The sequence below is a fragment of the Moschus berezovskii genome, unplaced genomic scaffold (genome assembly GCF_049115385.1).
Source record: "Moschus berezovskii isolate FMDL1 unplaced genomic scaffold, NW_MosBer_1.0 29, whole genome shotgun sequence".
Classification (NCBI taxonomy): Eukaryota; Metazoa; Chordata; class Mammalia; order Artiodactyla; family Moschidae; genus Moschus; species Moschus berezovskii.
In genome coordinates, this window is record NW_028290453.1 from 105,331 (window position 1) to 124,918 (window position 19,588).

Sequence of the window (19,588 nt, forward strand, 5' to 3'; positions counted from 1 at the left end):
AGGAGGAGAAGGGGACAACAGAGGATGAGATGGTTGGATGGCATCACGATTTGATGGACATGAGTTTGAGTAAACTCCAGGAGTTGGTGATGGACAGGGAAGCCTGGTGTGCTGCAGTCCATGGGTCATAAAGAGTCAGACTCGACTGAGTGACTGAACTGACTGACTTATTTATTTTTGATTGTGTTAGGTCTTCGTTGCTACAGGGCTTTTTCTAGCTGTGGTGAATGGGGGCTATTCTCCATTGCACTCACGGGCTTCTCGTTGTGGTGACTTTTCTTGTTGTGAAGCACAGGCTCTAGGCACCTGGACTTCAGTGCCTGCAGCAGGCTTGGTAGTTGTGTCATACAGGCTTAGTCGCTCCATGGCATGTGGAGTCTTCTAGAACCAGGGATCAAACACTTATCTCCCATATCGGCACGCCAATTCTCATCCACTGGACCACTAGGAAAGTCCTCATGAGATTGTTTTAACAGCAAAAGGAGCAGTTAAAGGAGCATGGACTGTGCCTCTCAGAGTGAGCCCTCCGAGCACAGCAAGCTTTTGATACCTGCTCTTTGTCATCACTGTGACTGTCCCAGCAGCCTAGAATATGGAACTAAAACTCTCAGTACGATGAAGTTCAATAGGAAGGACTGTAAAATCCAGCACTTTGGCCTTCATAAGGAAACCACACACTATTGCTTCTCTGAAGGAAAAGACCTAAATGGTTTAACTCAATCATGTCTCAGAGCTGTGTGACAGGACTGCCACTTAGCATGGGTAGAATGATGAGCTGAATAAACAGACTTGAGATTGTCTCTAAGACTACAGCAATTTGCACGGATATGAGTAAGTTTGATGCGCTTATTTGTCCTGTTTTGTCTTGGCTATCATGTTGTAAGAATGAAGCTGATTTATAAGAAAATATCCTGACAAAGGCAAGCACTATAATTAATAGAAATTCATTACACATGATGAATGACCTGAGAGATGATTATATGAATTTGAATTTTTTCAATCTGGGGTGAGGATTCTCAAATATCCCTAAGAATTTTATCAGTACGGTAGTTTTTTTTAAATTAATTTATTTTAATTAGAGGCTAATTACTTTACAATATTGTAGTGGTTTTGCCATACATTGACATGAATCAGCCATGGATGTACATATGTCCCCATCCTGAACCCCCCTCCCACCTCCCTCCCCATCCCATCCCTCAGGGTCATCCCAGTTCACCAGCCCTGAGCACCCTGTCTCATGCATCGAACCTGGGCTGGTGATCTGTTTCACATATGGTAATACACATGTCTCAATGCTATTCTCTCAAATCATCCCACCCTTGCCTTCTCCCACAGAGTCCAAAAGACTGTTCTTTACATCTGTGTCTCTTTTGCTGTCTCACATAGGATCTTCGTTACCATCTTTCTAAATTCCATATATGTGTGTTAATATACTGTATTGGTGTTTTTCTTTCTGGCTTACTTCACTCTGTATTATAGGCTCCAGTTTCATCCACCTCATTAGAACTGATTCAAATGCATTCTTAATAGCTGAGTAATATTCCATTGTGTATATGTACCACAGCTTTCTTATCCATTCATCTGCAGATGGACATCTAAGTTGCCTCCATGTCCTGGCTACTGTAAACAGTGCTGCTATGAACATTGGGGTACACGTGTCTCTTTCAATTCTGGTTTCCTCGGTGTGTATGCCCAGCAGTAGGATTGCTGGCTCGTATGGCAGTTCTATTTCCAGTTTTTTAAGGACTCTCCACACTGTTCTTCATAGTGGCTGTACTAGTTTGCATTCCCACCAACAGTGTAAGAGGGTTCCCTTTTCTCTGCACCCTCTCCGGCATTTATTGTTTGTAAACTTTTGGATAGCAGCCATTCTGACCGGCGTGAGATAGTACCTCATTATGGTTTTGATTTGCATTTCTCTGATAATGAAGAGTATGGTAGTTTTAAAAATGCACCCTCCCCCGCCACCATGGGACCTTCCCCGGGGGTACAGTGGTTAAGAACCTGCCTTGCAATGCAGGGAACATGAATTTGATCCTTGGGCTTGCCAGGTGGCTCAGTGGTAACGAATCTGCCTGCCAATGCAGGAATCACAGGAGATGTGGGTTCAGTCCCTGGGTTGGGAAGATCCCCTGGAGGGGGAAATGGCAACCTCCTCCAGTATTCTTGCCACAATAATCCCATGGACAGAGGAGCCTGGTAGGCTACAGTCCATGGGGTCACAAGAGTCAGACAGGACTGAGGGACTGAGCACAGGGAACTGAGACCCCACATGGGGTGGGCACCCCTCACCTTTCTGGTGCCTCTGTTCTGAAGTGAAATCCCATGTAAGACCTGATGCAGCCAACTAAATGAATATTTTTTAAAAATACCCCTCCACACATTACTTGCTGCTGCTGCTGCTGCTAAGTCACTTCAGTCGTGTCCGACTCTGTGTGATCCCATAGACGGAAGCCCACCAGTCTCCCCCTTCCCTGGGATTCTCCAGGCAAGAACACTGGAGTGGGTTGCCATTTCCTTCTCCAATGCCACACATTACTTAACCCTCCCTTATTTAGAGGTGGGATTTATGACCCCTCTGCGTGAATCTGGACTCTGGGACTGCTGCCCAACAGAACATGGATCAAGTGATCCATGCCAGTTTCTGGGTTCAGGCCTGAAGAAACTGCCACTTACTGTCCTCCAGGCCTCTTGCTCATAGAACCCAGCCACCACGCTGTGAGGAAGCCCAGGCCCCACGAAGCGGCCACTGGTAGATCCTGGGCCTGTTGACCTCTGTTGACCTCAGCCCCAGCTGAGGCCCCAGCCAGTGACTGCCATCCACCAACAGACGTCACCAGTGCCCACAGGCCGAGTGACTGATGAGTTCAGCTGCCTGAGAGACTCCAAGGAAGAAGTGCTCCATGCAAGCCCTAGCAGGAAGCGAGTTAATAACAGAATTCTGGTTATCTTACGCCACCCGGTTTGGGGTTACTCAGCAGTAGATAACTGGCACGGTGTGGAGGAGGAACGTGAGTCTTTCTGTAAAGTTACAAAGAGCAAAACAAAGGTAGTCTGTAGGAAGCTACCATCTGTCTAGGCTAAGAATAGATGGATAGATCCAGGTTCAATAAGAAGAACTTTGGGAAGACTGAACCTATCAAAGAGCACATGGACTGCTTCATAAGGCATTAGTTCTTATTGAAAATATCTGAATAAGGCCAGATGACCAGAGGTCAGGAACAGCAAGAAGGATTGGGGTCATCAGGAAGGGGTGAATTTGATAGGAATCCATGCCTGTTGGTTGGTTGATTTCCCAATTTGCCTTAATAAAAAAAGAGTTTTGTACCTAGAAGGCACTGGATGAATATTTTGTTAATTAATTTAATAAGTATTTATTAAATGCCTATTACATCCACCATGGTAGATACTCAGGATATATCTATGAACAAAAAAGATGAAAATGAATGCATTGTAGAGTTTGTATTATTTTTTTAAAAATATTCATTTATTGTTTATTTGGCTGCACCAGGTCTTAATTGCAGAATGTGGGACCTAGTGTCCTGACTGGGGATGGAAGGCCCAGGCCCCTTTCATTGGGAACACAGGGTCTTAGCCACTGGACCACCAGGGAGGTTCCTGGAGCTTATATTCTTAAATAAGCAGACATGCAATAAACAAGCTTACATGTGATGTGTATTTAATATATCAGATGAAAATAAAGCTTCCAAGACAAATGTAAAGTGGAGCAGGGGAGATATGTAGTCTCTGAAGAAATGTTTACAATTTTAAATATAGGGGATTTCCCTGGCAGTTCAGTGGTTAGTGGCCTGGAAGTAGTCATTCTTGATAAATCAAGAGTTGAAGAGAATGACAGAATTAAACTCTTCATCTTAGAAATGTTGAATATATTCTCAGACACTCTTATAATCCCTGGGACAAGACTGCAGACAAGACACATCTCAGCTCTCAGGCAGCTTACGTACTTAACTTATTTTCTGCTATGTGGAGAGATAAAAGTAAATACATGCAGTTTAAATGATGGAGAAGCATGGCCTTCTGGGACTTTCCTGTGGTCCAGTGGCTAAGACTCTGTGCTCCCAAAGCAGGGGCCTGGGTTTGGCCCCCAGTGAGGGAACTAGACCCCATGTGCCGTAACTAAGAGTTCACATGCCACAGCGACCCAGATCCACGTGCCATGACTAAGGCCCAACGTGGCCAAATAAACAAATGAAATATTCTTTAGAAGGAGAGTGAGAGCAGGGTGGCCTTCCCTCGGCAGTGTTCGCCCACCGTGGACCCCATGAAGCGCTTGCCTCTTCCGTGGAGAGACGCAACCCAGACTCCTCTGTGTCCTGCCATCAGCATCTTGCACCAGGCCATGCTGCCGGCCTTCTGGCTCTGCCGGGTCTTCACAGATCACAAGGGGAGCGCAGAAAGTTGAAACGGGCTGTGCTGTCCTTCAGTGGAACTACATTATTTCTGGTTCCTTGTTAGCTGTAAATAATGAAAGAAATGAAACTTTCAGGACTGTGATTGATTGCTGAACCACTGATTACTGATCGACTGTGAGTGTAGAAAATCTGGGTTAGGGTGGCAGAGAGAGAGGACACGTGGATAGTTTCTAAACAATGGCTAATTCCTTACACATCACTTACGAAAAGCGATGCAGAGGAGGTGATGAGGATTTATCTCACTTGGGCTCAGTCTCCAGGGTTGCTCTTTCTTCCATTTAGGCTAATTCCACGTGATGGACTGAGATCTAGGGAAGCATGAAGTGTGAAGTTTGAGGATCTGATGGAATTGTTAGTGATTGCTTCCCTGATGGCTCAGACAGTAAAAGCGTCGGCTTGCAATATGAGAGACCCAGATTCGATCCCTGGGTTGGGAAGATCCCCTGGAGAAGGAAATGGCACTCCAGTCCAGTATTCTTGCCTGGAAAATTCCATGGATGGAGGAGCCTTATAGGCTACAGTCCATGGGGCCGCAATGAGTGGGACACGACTGACCGGTCGACTTCATTTTCACTTTCAATCTTCCAGATGCCAGCGTGGCTGGAGACATGAGTCGGTCTAGAGAAATGATAACATACATGAAGACTTTGAGGTTATAGGGGATGTAGTTCAGTTCAGCAAACATTTATTAGGAGTATGCTACTGCTAAGTCGCTTCAGTTGTGTCTGACTCTGTGCGACCCCGTAGACGGCAGCCCACCAGGCTCCCCTGTCCCTGGGATTCTCCAGGCAAGAACACTGGAGTGAGTTGCCATTTCCTTCTCCAATGTGTGAAAGTGAAAAGTGAAAGTGAAATCGCTCAGTCGTGTCCAACTCCCAGCGACCCCATGGATTGCCCCCCACCAGGCTCCTCTGTCCATGGGATTTGCCAGGCAAAAATACTGGAGTGGGTTGCCATTGCCTTCTCCAGGAGTATGCTAGGTCCCAGGAAAGAGATGAAGAAGACAAAGTTCTTGCCTTCAAGTAGCTCACACTGTCCTGAGGGCGCCAGTACACAAAGTATCTTTGGAATAAATTGTAGACAAGTGTCCACAGTGATCAGCAGAGTTTTGGAAGTAGCTAGAAATTGTTAAATGGCAACCCACTCCAGTGTTCTTGCCTGGAGAATCCCAGGGATGGGGGAGCCTGGTGAGCTTCCGTCTATGGGGTCACACAGAGTCGGACACGACTGAAGTGACTTAGCAGCAGCAGCAGCAGAAATTGTTATAAGTAATCTTGGGCTTAGCAGCAATGTAATGAACCCCAGTGTATGGGTAAAACTGTGTCTACCTGGGACTTCCCTGGTGGTGCAGTGGTTGACTCCACACTTCCAATGCAGGGAACCAGGGTTTGATCGCTAGTCAGGGAACTTAGATCCCACAAGCCATATGGTGCCAGCCAAAACAGAACAACAACAAAAATTCTGTCTTCCTCTACCTGACCCCATTCACAGAATCATAGAGCACTTGGGAGATCTTACGTTACCAGTCTCTTCACTTCCTGCAGATAAAGAAGCAGACCCTTTCACTGTCTGAATGTTTCCTCCATTCATTATCATAGGACAGAGTTGGGAGTGGATTACTTCTTAGTTTCATTTAACAACATTTATTTGGCACTTAGAGCTGTACAGGGTGTCAGAACAGAACAATGAATGAGACGGTCCCTGACCTCAACTTGCTCACAATCTGGAAGGATTGAGCACAGACCAGCAAGGCAACAGACACTTAAAACTGCACGATGAAAATTAATGTCCTGGTATGGTACACCCAGTGGAGTGGGAACATGGTAAGGGCATGCAGCTGTCTGCAGGGGGCAGGAATGGCTTTGCACAAAGAGCAGTGCTTGAATTGAAGCTTCTAGAATGAGTCAAGTGTATTCTCAAGAGAAAGGCTGCCAAGGAAGCTGACACATACGCAGAGGAATGGAGGTGTGCGAGCACAGCGTACTCAGCACCACCTCAGGCTAGCTGTGCAGTTGAGCGTGGAGAGTGGAGGGGAGAAGGTAGAATGCGGTGATAATCAGGGAAGGCCAGAGCCTCAGCCTCAAGAGTCCCTGAAAAATGCTAGGCAGGCCAGTGATGTGATCAGACGGAAGGAAGAAATTATTTCTTTTGAGGAAGAAATAATGCTGTACAATAAAGGTGAAGGCTGAAGGCAGGGAGACCAGAAGGCCACTGAGGTTCTCCAAGCAAGATGCAGATGAGGCCTGTCCCAGAAGAGACAGGCGCGAATGGTGCACATGAGAAATGCCTCCTGGCCGCCACGTTTGCTTCCATGTGAATAGCTGGGCAGAGCAGGCACCCTGCATGGACGCCCAGGTCCCGGTGCAGACCGCTGTGTGGGTGGCTGAGGGGTGGGGGCTGTCATTCGTTGAGACAATGCAAAAGGGAGGAGGAGATGTGAGGATGGTCTTTTTCAGGATGTGACTCTTGTTGGGGTGCATGTGTGAGGTCCAAAGAGTACGTTTCTAGTAAACAGCTGAACGTGTTGGTTTGGAGTCAGGAGACGAGGTTTGAGCACGAATGATCAGCATAGGGGTGATGCTTAAAGTGGGGGATGAGGAAATGGAGGCGTTCTGGGCAGAGAGGCCGCTTAGGGTTACTCCTTGAATGATCCACAAAAGTCTTACGAGGTGAGACTGCTTCGGCTAACGAGACTGTCCAAATAGGACCCGAGTTAGAGTCTAATTTTTTAAGTAAATACCCAGGGAGCATGTCCTGTGTGACTTGACATGCCCAAAAGCAGTGAACACAACAGGCAAGATCAGTTTTTGCCCTTAACCAACTTATTAGCCCTTAACCAACTTATCTGAAAGAGATTGGAATACCAGACCACCTGACCTGCCTCTTGAGAAACCTGTACGCAGGTCAGGAAGCAACAGTTAGAACTGGACATGGAACAACAGACTGATTCCAAATAGGAAAAGGAGTACGTCAAGGCTGTATATTGCCACCATGCTTATGTAACTTACATGCAGAGTACATCATGAGAAACACTGGGCTGGAAGAAGCACAAGCTGGAATCAAGATTGCTGGGAGAAATATCAATAACCTCAGATATGCAAATGACACCACCCTTATGGCAGAAAGTGAAGAGGAACTAAAGAGCCTCTTGATGAAAGTGAAAGAGGAGAGTGAAAAAGTTGGCTTAAAGCTCAACATTCAAAAAACTAAGATCATGACATCTGGTCCCATCACTTCATGGGAAATAGATGGGGAAACAGTGGAAATAGTGTTAGACTTTATTTTATGGGGCTCCAAAATCACTGCAGATGGTGATTGAAGCCTTGAAATTAAAAGATGCTTACTCCTTGGAAGGAAAGTTATGACCAACCTAGATAGTATATTAAAAAGCAGAGATATTACTTTGCCAATAAAGGTCCATCTAGCCAAGGCTGTAGTTTTTCCAGTGGTCATGTATGGATGTTAGAGTTGGACTGTCAAGAAAGCTGAGCGCCGAAGAATTGATGCTTTTGAACTGTGGTGTTGGAGAAGACTCTTGAGAGTCCCTTGGACTGCAAGGAGATCCAACCAGTCCATTCTAAAGGAGATCAATCCTGGATGTTCATTGGAGGGACTGATGCTGAAGCTGAAACACCAATACTTTGGCTACCTCATGTGAAGATTTGACTCACTGGAAAAGACTCTGATGCTGGGAGGGATTGGGGGCAGGAGGAGAAGGGGACGACAGAGAATGAGATGGCTGGATGGCATCACCGATTTGATGGACATGAGTTTGGGTAAACTCTGGGAGTTGGTGATGGACAGGGAGCCCTGGCATGCTGTGATTCATGGGGTCGCAAAGAGTCAGACACGACTGAGTGAACTGAACTGAACTGATCAGCTTGCTGGAGAATCGTGTGCTTAATTAATTTCCATGACAGTAGGTGCTGTAAAAGAAGAGTATAAGGTATTTCAAGAGTGTATAATTCAGGAAGGAGATAGAGTAGCCGGGGGGGAGGGGCAGCTGGTACTTGATCCGTGTAGTTGGGGAGCATCCTTGAAGAAACGGCATTTCAGCTAGGTCCAAAGGATGTGTAGGCAACGTCAGTGAAGAGGGGAAGAGGATGGTATAGGCAAATGCCCTGAGATGGAAGCGAGTATGCTGGAAGTACCGAAGGATGCCCGTGTGCCTGGGGGAGCATGGGGGCTGGTACCCATGGAGAGGTGGTGATGCAGGTGAGCCTGGAGGCTGTTCATGAGCCTGTGCAGCTGCCGCCCTTCCCACCTATAAGCAGACACCTCGAGGACTTGGGTTTGTACACTCAGGCGAACTCCAGAAGGAGGCAGCTTCATAGCGGCAGGATCCTCAGGTGAGTGGCCCCAGGAGGGCCTGTCCATTCCTTTGCAGCCTCCTGGCCCTGAAGTAGCCCCAGAGCTCCACTTGGAGCCCTCTGCGGGGCAGGTGTTGACAAGCAGTGAGGAGGTGATTCTGAGCACAGGGAAGATAGTGGGAGTTACCTGGATTTGGAAAGGGGCCGTTCAAGCAGAAAGAGAGGCGGAGGAGTTGAGTGCCAAGAAATCAATGTGTTTTGGTCAACACAGTTCACCTGGGAGTGTAACAATTTAGTTCAGCAGCAGCAGCAGAACGTGCCTCTTCAGAACTCGTCATGTCCAGGAATTAACTCAAGAGTCAAAATCCAGCCTTGGCACATAGTCGCCCTAATGGTGTTTCTTTTGTGAAACATAACAAGTCAATTGGGAAATAACCTTGGAAGGAACCTTGATTGATTTTTCAAAGAAAACAAGAACTCCTATGAAAATTTACCTGAAGTCTATTAAAGCCATCCTCTAAAGCAGCTTGTAAGAGAAACTAGACTAGATTGGGGTCCCATTTTGCAAAAAGCCATTAATTTGTTTTCTCACACTTTGGGCCTCTATTCTCTTCATTTTTCCTATCAGGTTGCTTCATTAAGTGAAAAACTGGATGATGAGGGGCTGTAGCTCACTGTTGTTTTTCTCCTGTTGATGCCAAGTGCATCTTTATATACCTTCCAGCCTCCAATTATGTATTTTGAAATAATAAACTATCTTATAGTTAGTCTTAAAGTTAGTTCAATCAAGATAACGATTGAAAGATTGAATAGAGTTTCCTCCAGGTTTTGTAATTAAACACAATACCAAGTATTGCCAAAAGTTCAGTACCTGACTTTAGACTTAGTAACAATGGGACCTCTGTTTTCTCATCTGTAAAATGGGAATAAATAAACCTGTTCCCCTTACTGAGGAAAGATAGGAGAGTGCTTTATAGGTCACCATCCACATGTTAAGTATTAATAAGATAATAACTATCATCACTATGACCAAGAAGATAATTCATCCTAAGACTCAAAGACAGTTTACATCTGCCATGCAAATTCTTTATCTACAAGTTCCTCTTCTCTCTCCGCTCTCCATTTCCACAGACGTGCATAAGAAGAGCATCTCAGGGCTATCGAAAAGGGTGGCCATTCTCTTCTACTTCCCAGAGAGGAAGAAAAAATATTTTATGACTCTTAAAAACATATTGTAACTGTCAAATGTACTTAACGAGCAGCCATCAAAATTGTAAGTTATAATCAGAGTTTTCCTTTTGTTCAGTGACAATGTAAAAAAAATCACAAATTTTACATGAAGATGGAAAAGAAAGAAAAGAGCATGAATACTGAAAGAATTTGGATGGTGATGGCATTGCCCGAGGATTAGACAAAACACCCATGGCTTAACACATAATAATGGTTAGTGTGTTCTTGGTGTCTGTGGAGAAGGGCATTGGAGTAGGAAATGGCAAACCACTCCAAACCATTCTTGCCTGGAAAGTTCCACAGACAGAGGAGTCCGGCGAGCTACCGTCCATGGGGTCGCAAAAAGTTGGATGCCACTGAGCAAATTTCAGCAGAGAGGGGCACGTTTTAGGTCTGCTGAGTCTCTGTAACCTGGTACATTTTGTAAAGTCAATCATATTTCTTCTGCCTCTCCTCTTCACACCACAACAAGAGCCTCCTTCCTTCCTACATTTTTATCAGTGATTTCCATTACCAGATTGAGAGTCTTCCCTGCTCTTATGCATGAACAATGAAGCGTTATGCATTTGACATGAACCATAAGAAAAAGAGAAGCTGAGATGCCCCCCTGCCCAGAACGGACCTTTCATGGGGTGCCAAGGGGAGGAGCGGCGAGAAAAGTTTTTCTCTTTTCTGATTGTAAAACACTTTCTCTTTCCAAACTCAGGTGACCGTGACAGATGGTGGCTTCTCCCCGAAACAGTCGACCATCTGGGTGGTGGTTCAGGTTCTGGACGAAAATGACAACAAGCCCCAGTTCCCAGAGAAGGTCTACCAGATCAAGCTGCCAGAGCGTGACCGGAAGAAGCGGGGAGAGCCCATCTACAGGGCGTTTGCATTCGACAGAGACGAGGGCCCCAACGCTGAGATCTCCTACAGTATCGTGGACGGGAATGATGATGGGAGGTTCTTCATTGACCCTAAAACCGGCATGGTCTCTTCCAGAAAGCAGTTTACAGCAGGGAGTTACGACATTCTCACGGTAAGATTTTACTGAACCTCAATAACATTAATGAGGGTGAGGAAGTTATTTTCTTATGCATATATATGTTTTAAGCAAAAACAAAAAAAAATCTCTGGACTAAAATGTGCAGCCACATAACAATGGAAGGCTACTTTCTGTTGCAGTGACATTCCTAAATAATGAGGCCATTTTCTCCATTTCCAGTGCACAGCCTACTCCATCATTTACTCACTTACACTTTCTGTAACCCCAGATCATTTCGAGGCCCTGAGCATAGCTGTAAACTGAGGGGAGGGGAGCAGCAGAATAACATAACCTGCCCACCACTCAACATGTCCTGAAGACCTCCCAATGAAAACAACTCTTGTAATTGTTGACAATGTGATAGAACATGAATTTCACTGTATAAATTGAGGGACACGAATCACAGCTAGGCTTATTCTGCAAAAAGTGAAAAATCTTAAGTAAAACATAACATTTTTCGTTGTTAGAAAATCAAAAATAAAAACAAGTATGAGCACTGTCTCAAATAAAGACTTAAGCTGTTAATACCATGCCTAAGGCACCATCCTTGGGGTTCCCCCAACCCCAACCACTTTAGACATGTAGCAGCTATGCCTAAAAGGAGACTGGTCAGCCCCACCCGTGATGGGCACTTTCCAGGGTCCCGACAACTATCAAGAGTTATCGCCATCTGCCATCTTTCTCTCAGTCTTCAGTCTTCTCCGCTGTGTATGGTCAGTCCTTTGTTATTTTAAAGGATGGTCTGAGTCCATTTATTTTTTTTACCTATGGACTGGTCTTGGGCTCCATTCCCTGCTCAGCAGTGTATTCACAAGAGTGAATACAGAAAAGAAAATAAAAACCAGTCCTGTTTCTACCGTCAGCAGTTCTGATGTAACAGGTGCTGCTGCAGTTGTCTGAGACTTGCCAGTGGAAGTCTTTGAGGAACAGGTGGATTGCAGTGGATACTGTTGGTACCCTGCCCAGATCCCCTTTATCAGGCTGGTCCAGCCATCCCCCAACTGCTGTGAGTGTTGACTGCTAAGGGCTCAAAGCTGATTCCTTCTTCAGAGAGTCATCCTTGGCTACACTTCTCAGCCAAGATGATCTATACGCCTACACTAGCCCAGCAGCCCACGGCCAATTCCTAACTGACACCAGATATAAAAGCCCAACCTCCTTGCCTCCGGGTGGATCCAACTCAGTAGTGCAGTGAATGATTCAGAGCTCCCTTTGGAATCAGGCTGAGGTTAGACCTCAGCTGAGACCACATCCTTGCTTAGCCTCCTCCTCTGTCTATCCCGTTTTCTTCACTCCCTTTCTCATGGGAACACTTCCTTTTGAAATCATTTGTACTCACATCCCTGTCTCAGACTCTGCTCCTGGGAAACCCAGCCTGAGACATCTGTCTTCAAGGGCCCTTCCTCTCACAGAAACAGGCAAAGTGATCACTCATGAACACAGCACAAGGGAGCTGAGTCGTCACTGTTTTTAAAGGCTACAGCTAATAGCAGTGCATCTGGAAATGGTATTTTTAATGCAACTGTTTACAATCCGTTTTTATTTTGGTTTTTAAATTTTCTGTCACTGATGGTTTGCTTGTTAGACTTAACTGCAACCCACCACCCCACCCCCCCGACACACACACACACACACACACACACACACATACATTTAAGTCCAGGACAGCATAGCAGTTAACCCTACATATCTGGGCAGGGAAACATGCTTTTCTCAGCCCTTATATCTGACCACAGAGAAGAGTCATTAACACCCCCTTCCTTACTCCACTGCCTCGAGGGGGCCACGTTTCCACCAAGAGAGATCATCTTCAAGGTTGGCTTAACCAGAGGGCCTCTGAGATGAATTTTGCAAGGTTGATGCCTTTCCCCTGCCTCCTCCCATCTCACTTTTGGAATCCCATGTGACTATTCTATGTGACAATGACAATGCATTTGTTCCTTTTGCAACACTACCACCATAGCCATAAGAAATCAAATTAGCTCTTCTTACTTTTGTAGCTGTCATTCATGTCCATACAACACTAAAATTTGCAAGTACACCATTTGTTTTTCAAGTTTTCCACATCTGCAAGGTTGGCAGTGATTCAAAACACCTTCTGGCAAATGTGCTCTGGGGCCCCATGTGCCCGAGTTGCTTCCCACAGTCCCTGAGCCTGTTGTCCTCAGATCGCTCCCCCGTCTTCCCCTTGCCAACCCCGTCATGAGGATGGACTCTGAGCCCCACAGCATAAGAGTGACAGATGCAGGCTTCCACCAGGACCTGGGCTCTGAAACAGCTCTCTGTCCTCTCTGTGTGTGAGTAGATCAAGGCTGTGGACAACGGGCGCCCTCAGAAGTCTTCCACGGCCCGCCTCCACATTGAGTGGATTAAGAAGCCGCCTCCTTCGCCTGTACCGCTGACCTTCGATGAGCCGTTTTACAACTTCACAGTCATGGAGAATGACAGAGTCACCGAGATTGTCGGGGTGGTGTCTGTGCAGCCAGCTAACACCCTTCTGTGGTTTGACATCGTCGGTAAGCTTGAGTCCCCAAGGGCAGTATTGGGCAATGTAATCACGGATTGTTCAGAGCAACTAGCAAAAAAGAAAAGACAATAACAACAACAACAAAAAAAACACTTAAAGACTATGCTAAGATGAAAAGATGTATAGTGCTGGAATGCAAAAGAGCCAGTAAAATGAATAGTCGACCTGTGCTTTCGTTCTGAGTTCTGTAGCTAAGCTGAACCGAAAGTGCTCTGGCTGGAGTTTCCATAGTACGTTATTTACTGCAATCTAAATGTCTTTCTGTGTGTCATTTAAATTCTATTGTCACACTTGGCTAATCTCATTTCTAAATGTATTGATGGTACTAGACTTGCTGTCCTTCATTTCTCTCTTTTTCTTCACCTTTTTTCTGCATTCTGTTCTTTTTTTTTTTTTTTCTGCTCCCGACTGCCCTGCTTCAAGGTGGCAAGCATGCTCAAGAGATGTTCTATATTCTACAGACAGCTTGTGGGCAGAACTGTTCAACAGAAGGTACCCTTAGTGCAAACACATTTGCTAAAATACAGCTATCCAATCTGCCTTTTACGGGTTTTTTTTCTTTTTAAGCAAATTAAATTACATCTTTCATAACTGCCTGTGACAGGCTGAAGTGCAGCCCACAGATTTCATACACGCCTCTAACAGCGATTGCATTACTCATATCCAATGACTCCTTTGTTTGAGGTTCGATGGGGTTTGGATTTGGGGTGGAGGGGGGGTTGTTCTGATTTCTTTAGAGAAACTTTTTTCTCTGTTTTTGAGGTATGTGGGCTTTTTGTTGTTTGATCTTTTCATAGGTTAGTTTACCTGGGCCTTTTCCAATTGAAAAGTAAATTCAAATAGATCCCAGCCCCTCAGTTTTGTAGGAGTGCCATTTGTAGACCAAAAGCCCCCCCAGGAGAGTCCCGGGCTGCTGTCCACAATAGAAAGGACAGGAAATGGAGCCTAGATGTACAGCCAGCGAGAGCTTCCTGCGAGAGCCAAATACAAAAAGCAGATGGACGCAGGCAGGGGAGACCTTAAAAGCAACCTCTAAATTCCTTGAAAGAAAGCAAGCAAGCACACCAGGCTGCAAAATGACAGGGCAAAACTGCCCCTTCACCACCCGGCAGGGAGAGGCGGCGGAGAGGAAACGAGTGCTGAGGACCAGGAATCCAAGCGAAGGGAAGAGTGCGTCCCAGCCCTGGGTCTGACGCTGGGTCCAGCTGAAGCTGACTTCCCACGGTCCTCCGTGGGAGGCGGTGACTCTGGAGAGCTGGTCTGGGGGAATCATTTCCTTCACGTGTCACTGCTTGGATAGGATGGGCAGGAACCTGCCTCTCTTCCCAGGAATGACTGGGTCTGGGGAAAGCATTTAGAACATTCCACATCTGTTTTAATGAAGCACAGAAAAGAATGAATGCCCCGTGGCCCCCAAATGGAACATCAGTAGAGGGTCCCCTGAACTTCCCCCAAAGAAAAGGCTTGCTCTCTACCTATTTCATTTTCTAGAATGCTGGTAGACCGGCTTTCTTTCACTTAATGGGCATGGATCACACCATCCCTGTGCATGACCATCGTCATTCCCAGCTTTCCACTCCATCTTCATTTCCACTTAACGCCTTTGAAATGGCACCTCTTCTGATCCATGAAAGATCTCTCTGCTCCTCCATCTTCTCAGCTGTGTCCTCGCACCCCAGGCATCGCCTGGCTGTCGGTGCCCCATCACCTTTGGTAATTCCTTCACCACCGCCCCGTCAGGGTCACAGAAGATGCATCTCAGTTTCAGCATGTCTCCAGTGCAACCATGACTTCTTTTCGGTAATTCGAGGGAGAGTGCAGTGGAAAGCCAAAGGCCGAGGCTCCTGCTGCACTGTCCTGAGCCGTGGGAGGACTTGCCCTCTGCCATCAGTGATCACTTCGTCTCCGTCCTTCTCCGACACTCCAGTTTGCAAGCGCCTCTACAGGCTGACAGCACTGCTCCTCTCCCTTGCATGATGCGTGCATACAACCTCTTGACACGCAGCACATCCCACCAACCCCAGGATGCCCTTGCATGCACTCCTCTTCAGAAATCTCACAAGCACACCTTTCTCTGATGCTCAGTCTGACCGGCCACCGGACCCCAGTTATCCAAGTCATTTTTGCGACTCCTTAGCATGCCTGCGTGTGTGTGTGACTGTGTATAGGAAAGCATGCCTGATGATGCTACATGTAACCTGACTTGCATGAATTCCATTCAGCAGTATTCGTGCTGGCGTACATGTTCATGGTGTTTATCCAGGCTTCAATCTAAACCCTTAAGGTCAAGGTCTTTGCGCCCTCACCCTTTCTCCTGCCATTGCTTTTGTTGATCTCCACCCAGGGTGAGTGGGGTAATGATGCCAGCCGATGGAGATGCCCCAGGCAGCCCGTGTTTTAACCCCACTGATGCCTCCTGAGACCCATCCAGAGTCGCTGTGACCTTCCACCGTGTTCTCAGCCTCAGCCACCACAGCGCCTTTGGCCAAATGAGAACTGGTCCAAGAAGAGACAGGCAGTTGACAGACCAGAGTCCTTCCAGGAAGGAGTCCCTTTAGGCTGCTCCAAATCATATCTAGGAGTCATGATCAGAAACATAGCATCCATTTTCATGTTTCTCCATCTTTATTCCTAAATCTATGCTCCTTTTATAGAATCTTTCCAGTTTTAGTGCTCAGATGCTTCTCTTTATGGGCTTCCCAGGTCACTCAGTGGTTAAGAATCTGTCTGCCAGTGCAGGAGACTTGGGAGACACAGGTTTGATACCTGAGTCCAGAAGATGCCTGGAATAGGAAATGGCAACCCACTCCAGTTTTGTTGTCTGAAGAATTCTGTAGACAGAGGAGCCTGGGAGGCTACAGTCCACGGGGCCACAAAGAGTCAGACATGACTGAGAGTGCATGCAGCAAAGGCTCAGATATGACTGAGCGTGCATGCAGCCGAGTCAGACATGACCGAGCCTGCATGCATGCACTTCTCTTAATATGGACCTACTAGGTTGTCCCTCTAGCCTAGATGCTTCCGTCACAGATCTCACTGTGTATCTGGTAACATCCAGTCAAGCTTCTCCTGCAAATTAAATTCACTGGGCCAGATGCCCAAACAGAACTTGATTTTATTTCCATCCCTGCATCCAGCCAGCCTCTTGAAATGTCAACTCTTTAAGTCATGGAGAAAGTACAAACTTTTCCCCAGGTGCTGGCTGCGTTCAGAATAGATATGGTCCCCCTTCCACCAAATCCCCACTTTGAAATTTTTTTCTGATCTCAGAGAGCCATATTTTTCCAACCTGCTGACAACATCTTTTCCTCTTCTCTAAAAACCTATTGTTTCCTTTATCATATTCAGATGTTTCATTCTTTCAAGATTTCTTTCTTATTTGTCCTTGGCCCCCAGCACTCTCCTCTGTCTCTTTCCTTCTTCCTTACCCAAGTATCTTTCTTGGCCAAGCTAAGATCGAGGGGAGATAAGGGAAAGGGCTTCTCAATGCCTAAGAAACTTAGCAGGGTGCTATAGCGGGATGGACACCTATACACACACTCACGGTTACAGACCATACCTCCTCCCAGCCTAACACAGCTTCCAGATGCTCTAACTAATGAATTTACATTAATTAAGCAGAAATAGTGTTCCAGCATGCCTTTTCCCCTGAGAGTATTGTCTCCTTATTTCCATATTCCCAGTCTTCCCAATTCCCAATCTTGATTCTTGTTTAACTGCATTTCTTTTCCTCCTACTATCATATGAATTCACAAAAGCTGTGTAGAGAGCAAGATTTTGTTCCCAAGCCGGGACCCCTGCATCAAGGACCTGCCAGATACTTTCTTGTGCCTCCAAAGGCTTACAGTGTCACAGAGCTAGACTCTCTTCAGCTTCCAGAAACAGAAGCCCACTTGTAACCAAGTTAAGAAAGCTGTAATTAAAAGGAAACGTTATAGAGTTCAGCTGTTCTGTGTTTAAACAGCCCATTGCACAGCATGTTCCTTCCCTGCGCTAAAAGGGAGAGAAGACGAAAGGAACAAAGCTAACCCACAATCCTCTGTGGCTTCTCACGTATCTTCACACTTCTCGGGAGACTATGATTTCAACTCGGCAGCGTCTCGATTTACATACTCTCTGATGTGCACGCAATCTGGTTCACAGTCCCTGTCTCTTTATCCTGCTGACAAATATTTGTATTGTAAAGACCGCCATTACTACACACTCCAAACGATTCCTCTTTACTTCCAGTCTGATGGGAGATACTACCACCCACTTTTCTAGCTTTTCCCCTGACTTAGACTAGGAAAACTGTTTTTCTGGTAGGCAGTAACCACTTAACCTATCTCTGTTTGTTTGCCCCACCTAATGCATAGAGAAGGAAATGGCAACTCACTCCAGTGTTCTTGCCTGGAGAATCCCAGGGACAGGGGAGCCTGGTGGGCTTCCGTCTATGGGGTCGCACAGAGTCGGACACGACTGTAGCGACTTAGCAGCAGCAGCAGCAGCAATGCATAGAGAAGAGAAAAGTTGTTCTTTGAAAATAATCCCCTGATGGCATAAGGTGGCATGTGGGTCCAGCTCAGCTGAAACACATTTCTGTGTTGCAGGAGCATGAAGACACCCTGGGCCCTTAGTCTGTCATTGCTTCTTGAGGAATTTGGTTTCTTGACTGCTTCTGTCTTGCAAGCTTAGACCTGTCCTTCTAGAACCTCACCCTTGATGGGGCCATTCCCTGTTAGGGTTCCATCAAGTGTGTGTGTGCTCAGTCATGTCCCAGCTCTTCGTAACCCCATGGACTATAGCCTGCCAGCCTCCTCTGCCCATGGGAGTTCACAGGCAAGAATTCTGGAGTGGGTTGCCATTTCCTCCTCCAGGGAATCTTCCTGACCCAGGGATTGATCCTGTGTCTTCTGCATTGGCAGGTGGATTCTTAACTACTGAGCCACCAGGGAAGCCCCGGGGTTCCATCAAGTAGGCAAGTTAAACTGTTTGATGTCACCCTGACTAGCATTAACCTCTCTGGGTCTTCTCTAACTCAATGGCCACATTTCTTAATCACAGAACTCCCCCTTACCCCTCCCAAGAGGGCTGTCCCATTTCTAATACAGCTCTCCCTCCATCAGGGTGACACTTGCTCAGAGTCATCAACGACATCATTTCTTCTCACTGGATCCCCAACAAGCCTCTCATCTCCATAGCAACCATGTGGTCTATAGGAAAACACCTGAAGAAACTTTAGGAAAATAATAAAAAGCCTACAACTGCTTCAGATATTATTGTAAGAAAATGAATTTTAAACCAGATTCTAGAAGGGATTTTCCTTCCTACCACTGTTTCTAACCTCCAGCCTGCTTCTCCTGCCTCCCATGTAAATATCCATTTTAGCCCTGTACTGTGCTTTCTTCCTTCCAAGGCAGACAGTTATTCATGATCAAACCACAGAAATAGTGTGTAGTATTTTCCCTCAAGTTCGGTGTGCACGCTGAACTTGAATGAACAGCTTGCAAACAATTCCCGTAATTCACTGAGATTCTGTGGCTCAGTGTTTGGGAAGCTTCTCCCATAGCTCGTCTCCCTTGATTGATTTTGAAATTTTGGTTGATAGTTTTACCATTGTGAGTAGGGTGGATTGGAATCAGAGCTAGGGGAGGGGTCTGGAAGCTTTTCTAAAAGAAAAGCTCTGAGATAGTCACCCCTGGGTCTCGTAATGGAGAGACGGTGATTTCTTTAAAGGAAAACTTAACTGGTTCATGGCCCAACACCCTGTTGCCCGCACATTCCAGCAGTAGCTGCTGGCTCCAAGTATTTTCATTCCCATCCCATTTTTCAAAGCTTTTTGGGGACCCTCCAACTTTTGATGTTAACTTTAGAATCCAGTAGAGATCCAACGGAGTAGGCAATGGCACCCCACTCCAGTACTCTTGCCTGGAAAATCCCATGGACCGAGGAGCCTGGTGGGCTGGAGTCCATGGGGTCGCTAAGAGTCGGACACGACTGAGCAACTTCACTTTCACTTTCCACTTTCATGCATTGGAGAAGGAAATGGCAACCTACTCCAGTGTTCTTGCCTGGAGAATCC

General features: G+C 46.3%; 1 protein-coding gene across 1 annotated transcript in view; it reads left to right on the top strand.

The window, feature by feature from the left end:
• Nucleotides 1-1,969: 1,969 nt before the first annotated feature.
• The window catches only part of LOC148772973 (protocadherin Fat 3-like), a 180,178-nt gene continuing 162,559 nt past the window's right edge, over nt 1,970-19,588 (top strand). Inside the window, exons 1-6 of the mRNA XM_088834566.1 lie at nt 1,970-1,987; nt 2,789-3,011; nt 8,705-8,895; nt 10,680-10,994; nt 13,306-13,516; nt 13,951-14,019. Coding sequence (XP_088690692.1) covers nt 1,970-1,987; nt 2,789-3,011; nt 8,705-8,895; nt 10,680-10,994; nt 13,306-13,516; nt 13,951-14,019 — 1,027 coding nt within the window. The remainder of the gene's footprint in view (nt 1,988-2,788; nt 3,012-8,704; nt 8,896-10,679; nt 10,995-13,305; nt 13,517-13,950; nt 14,020-19,588) is intronic.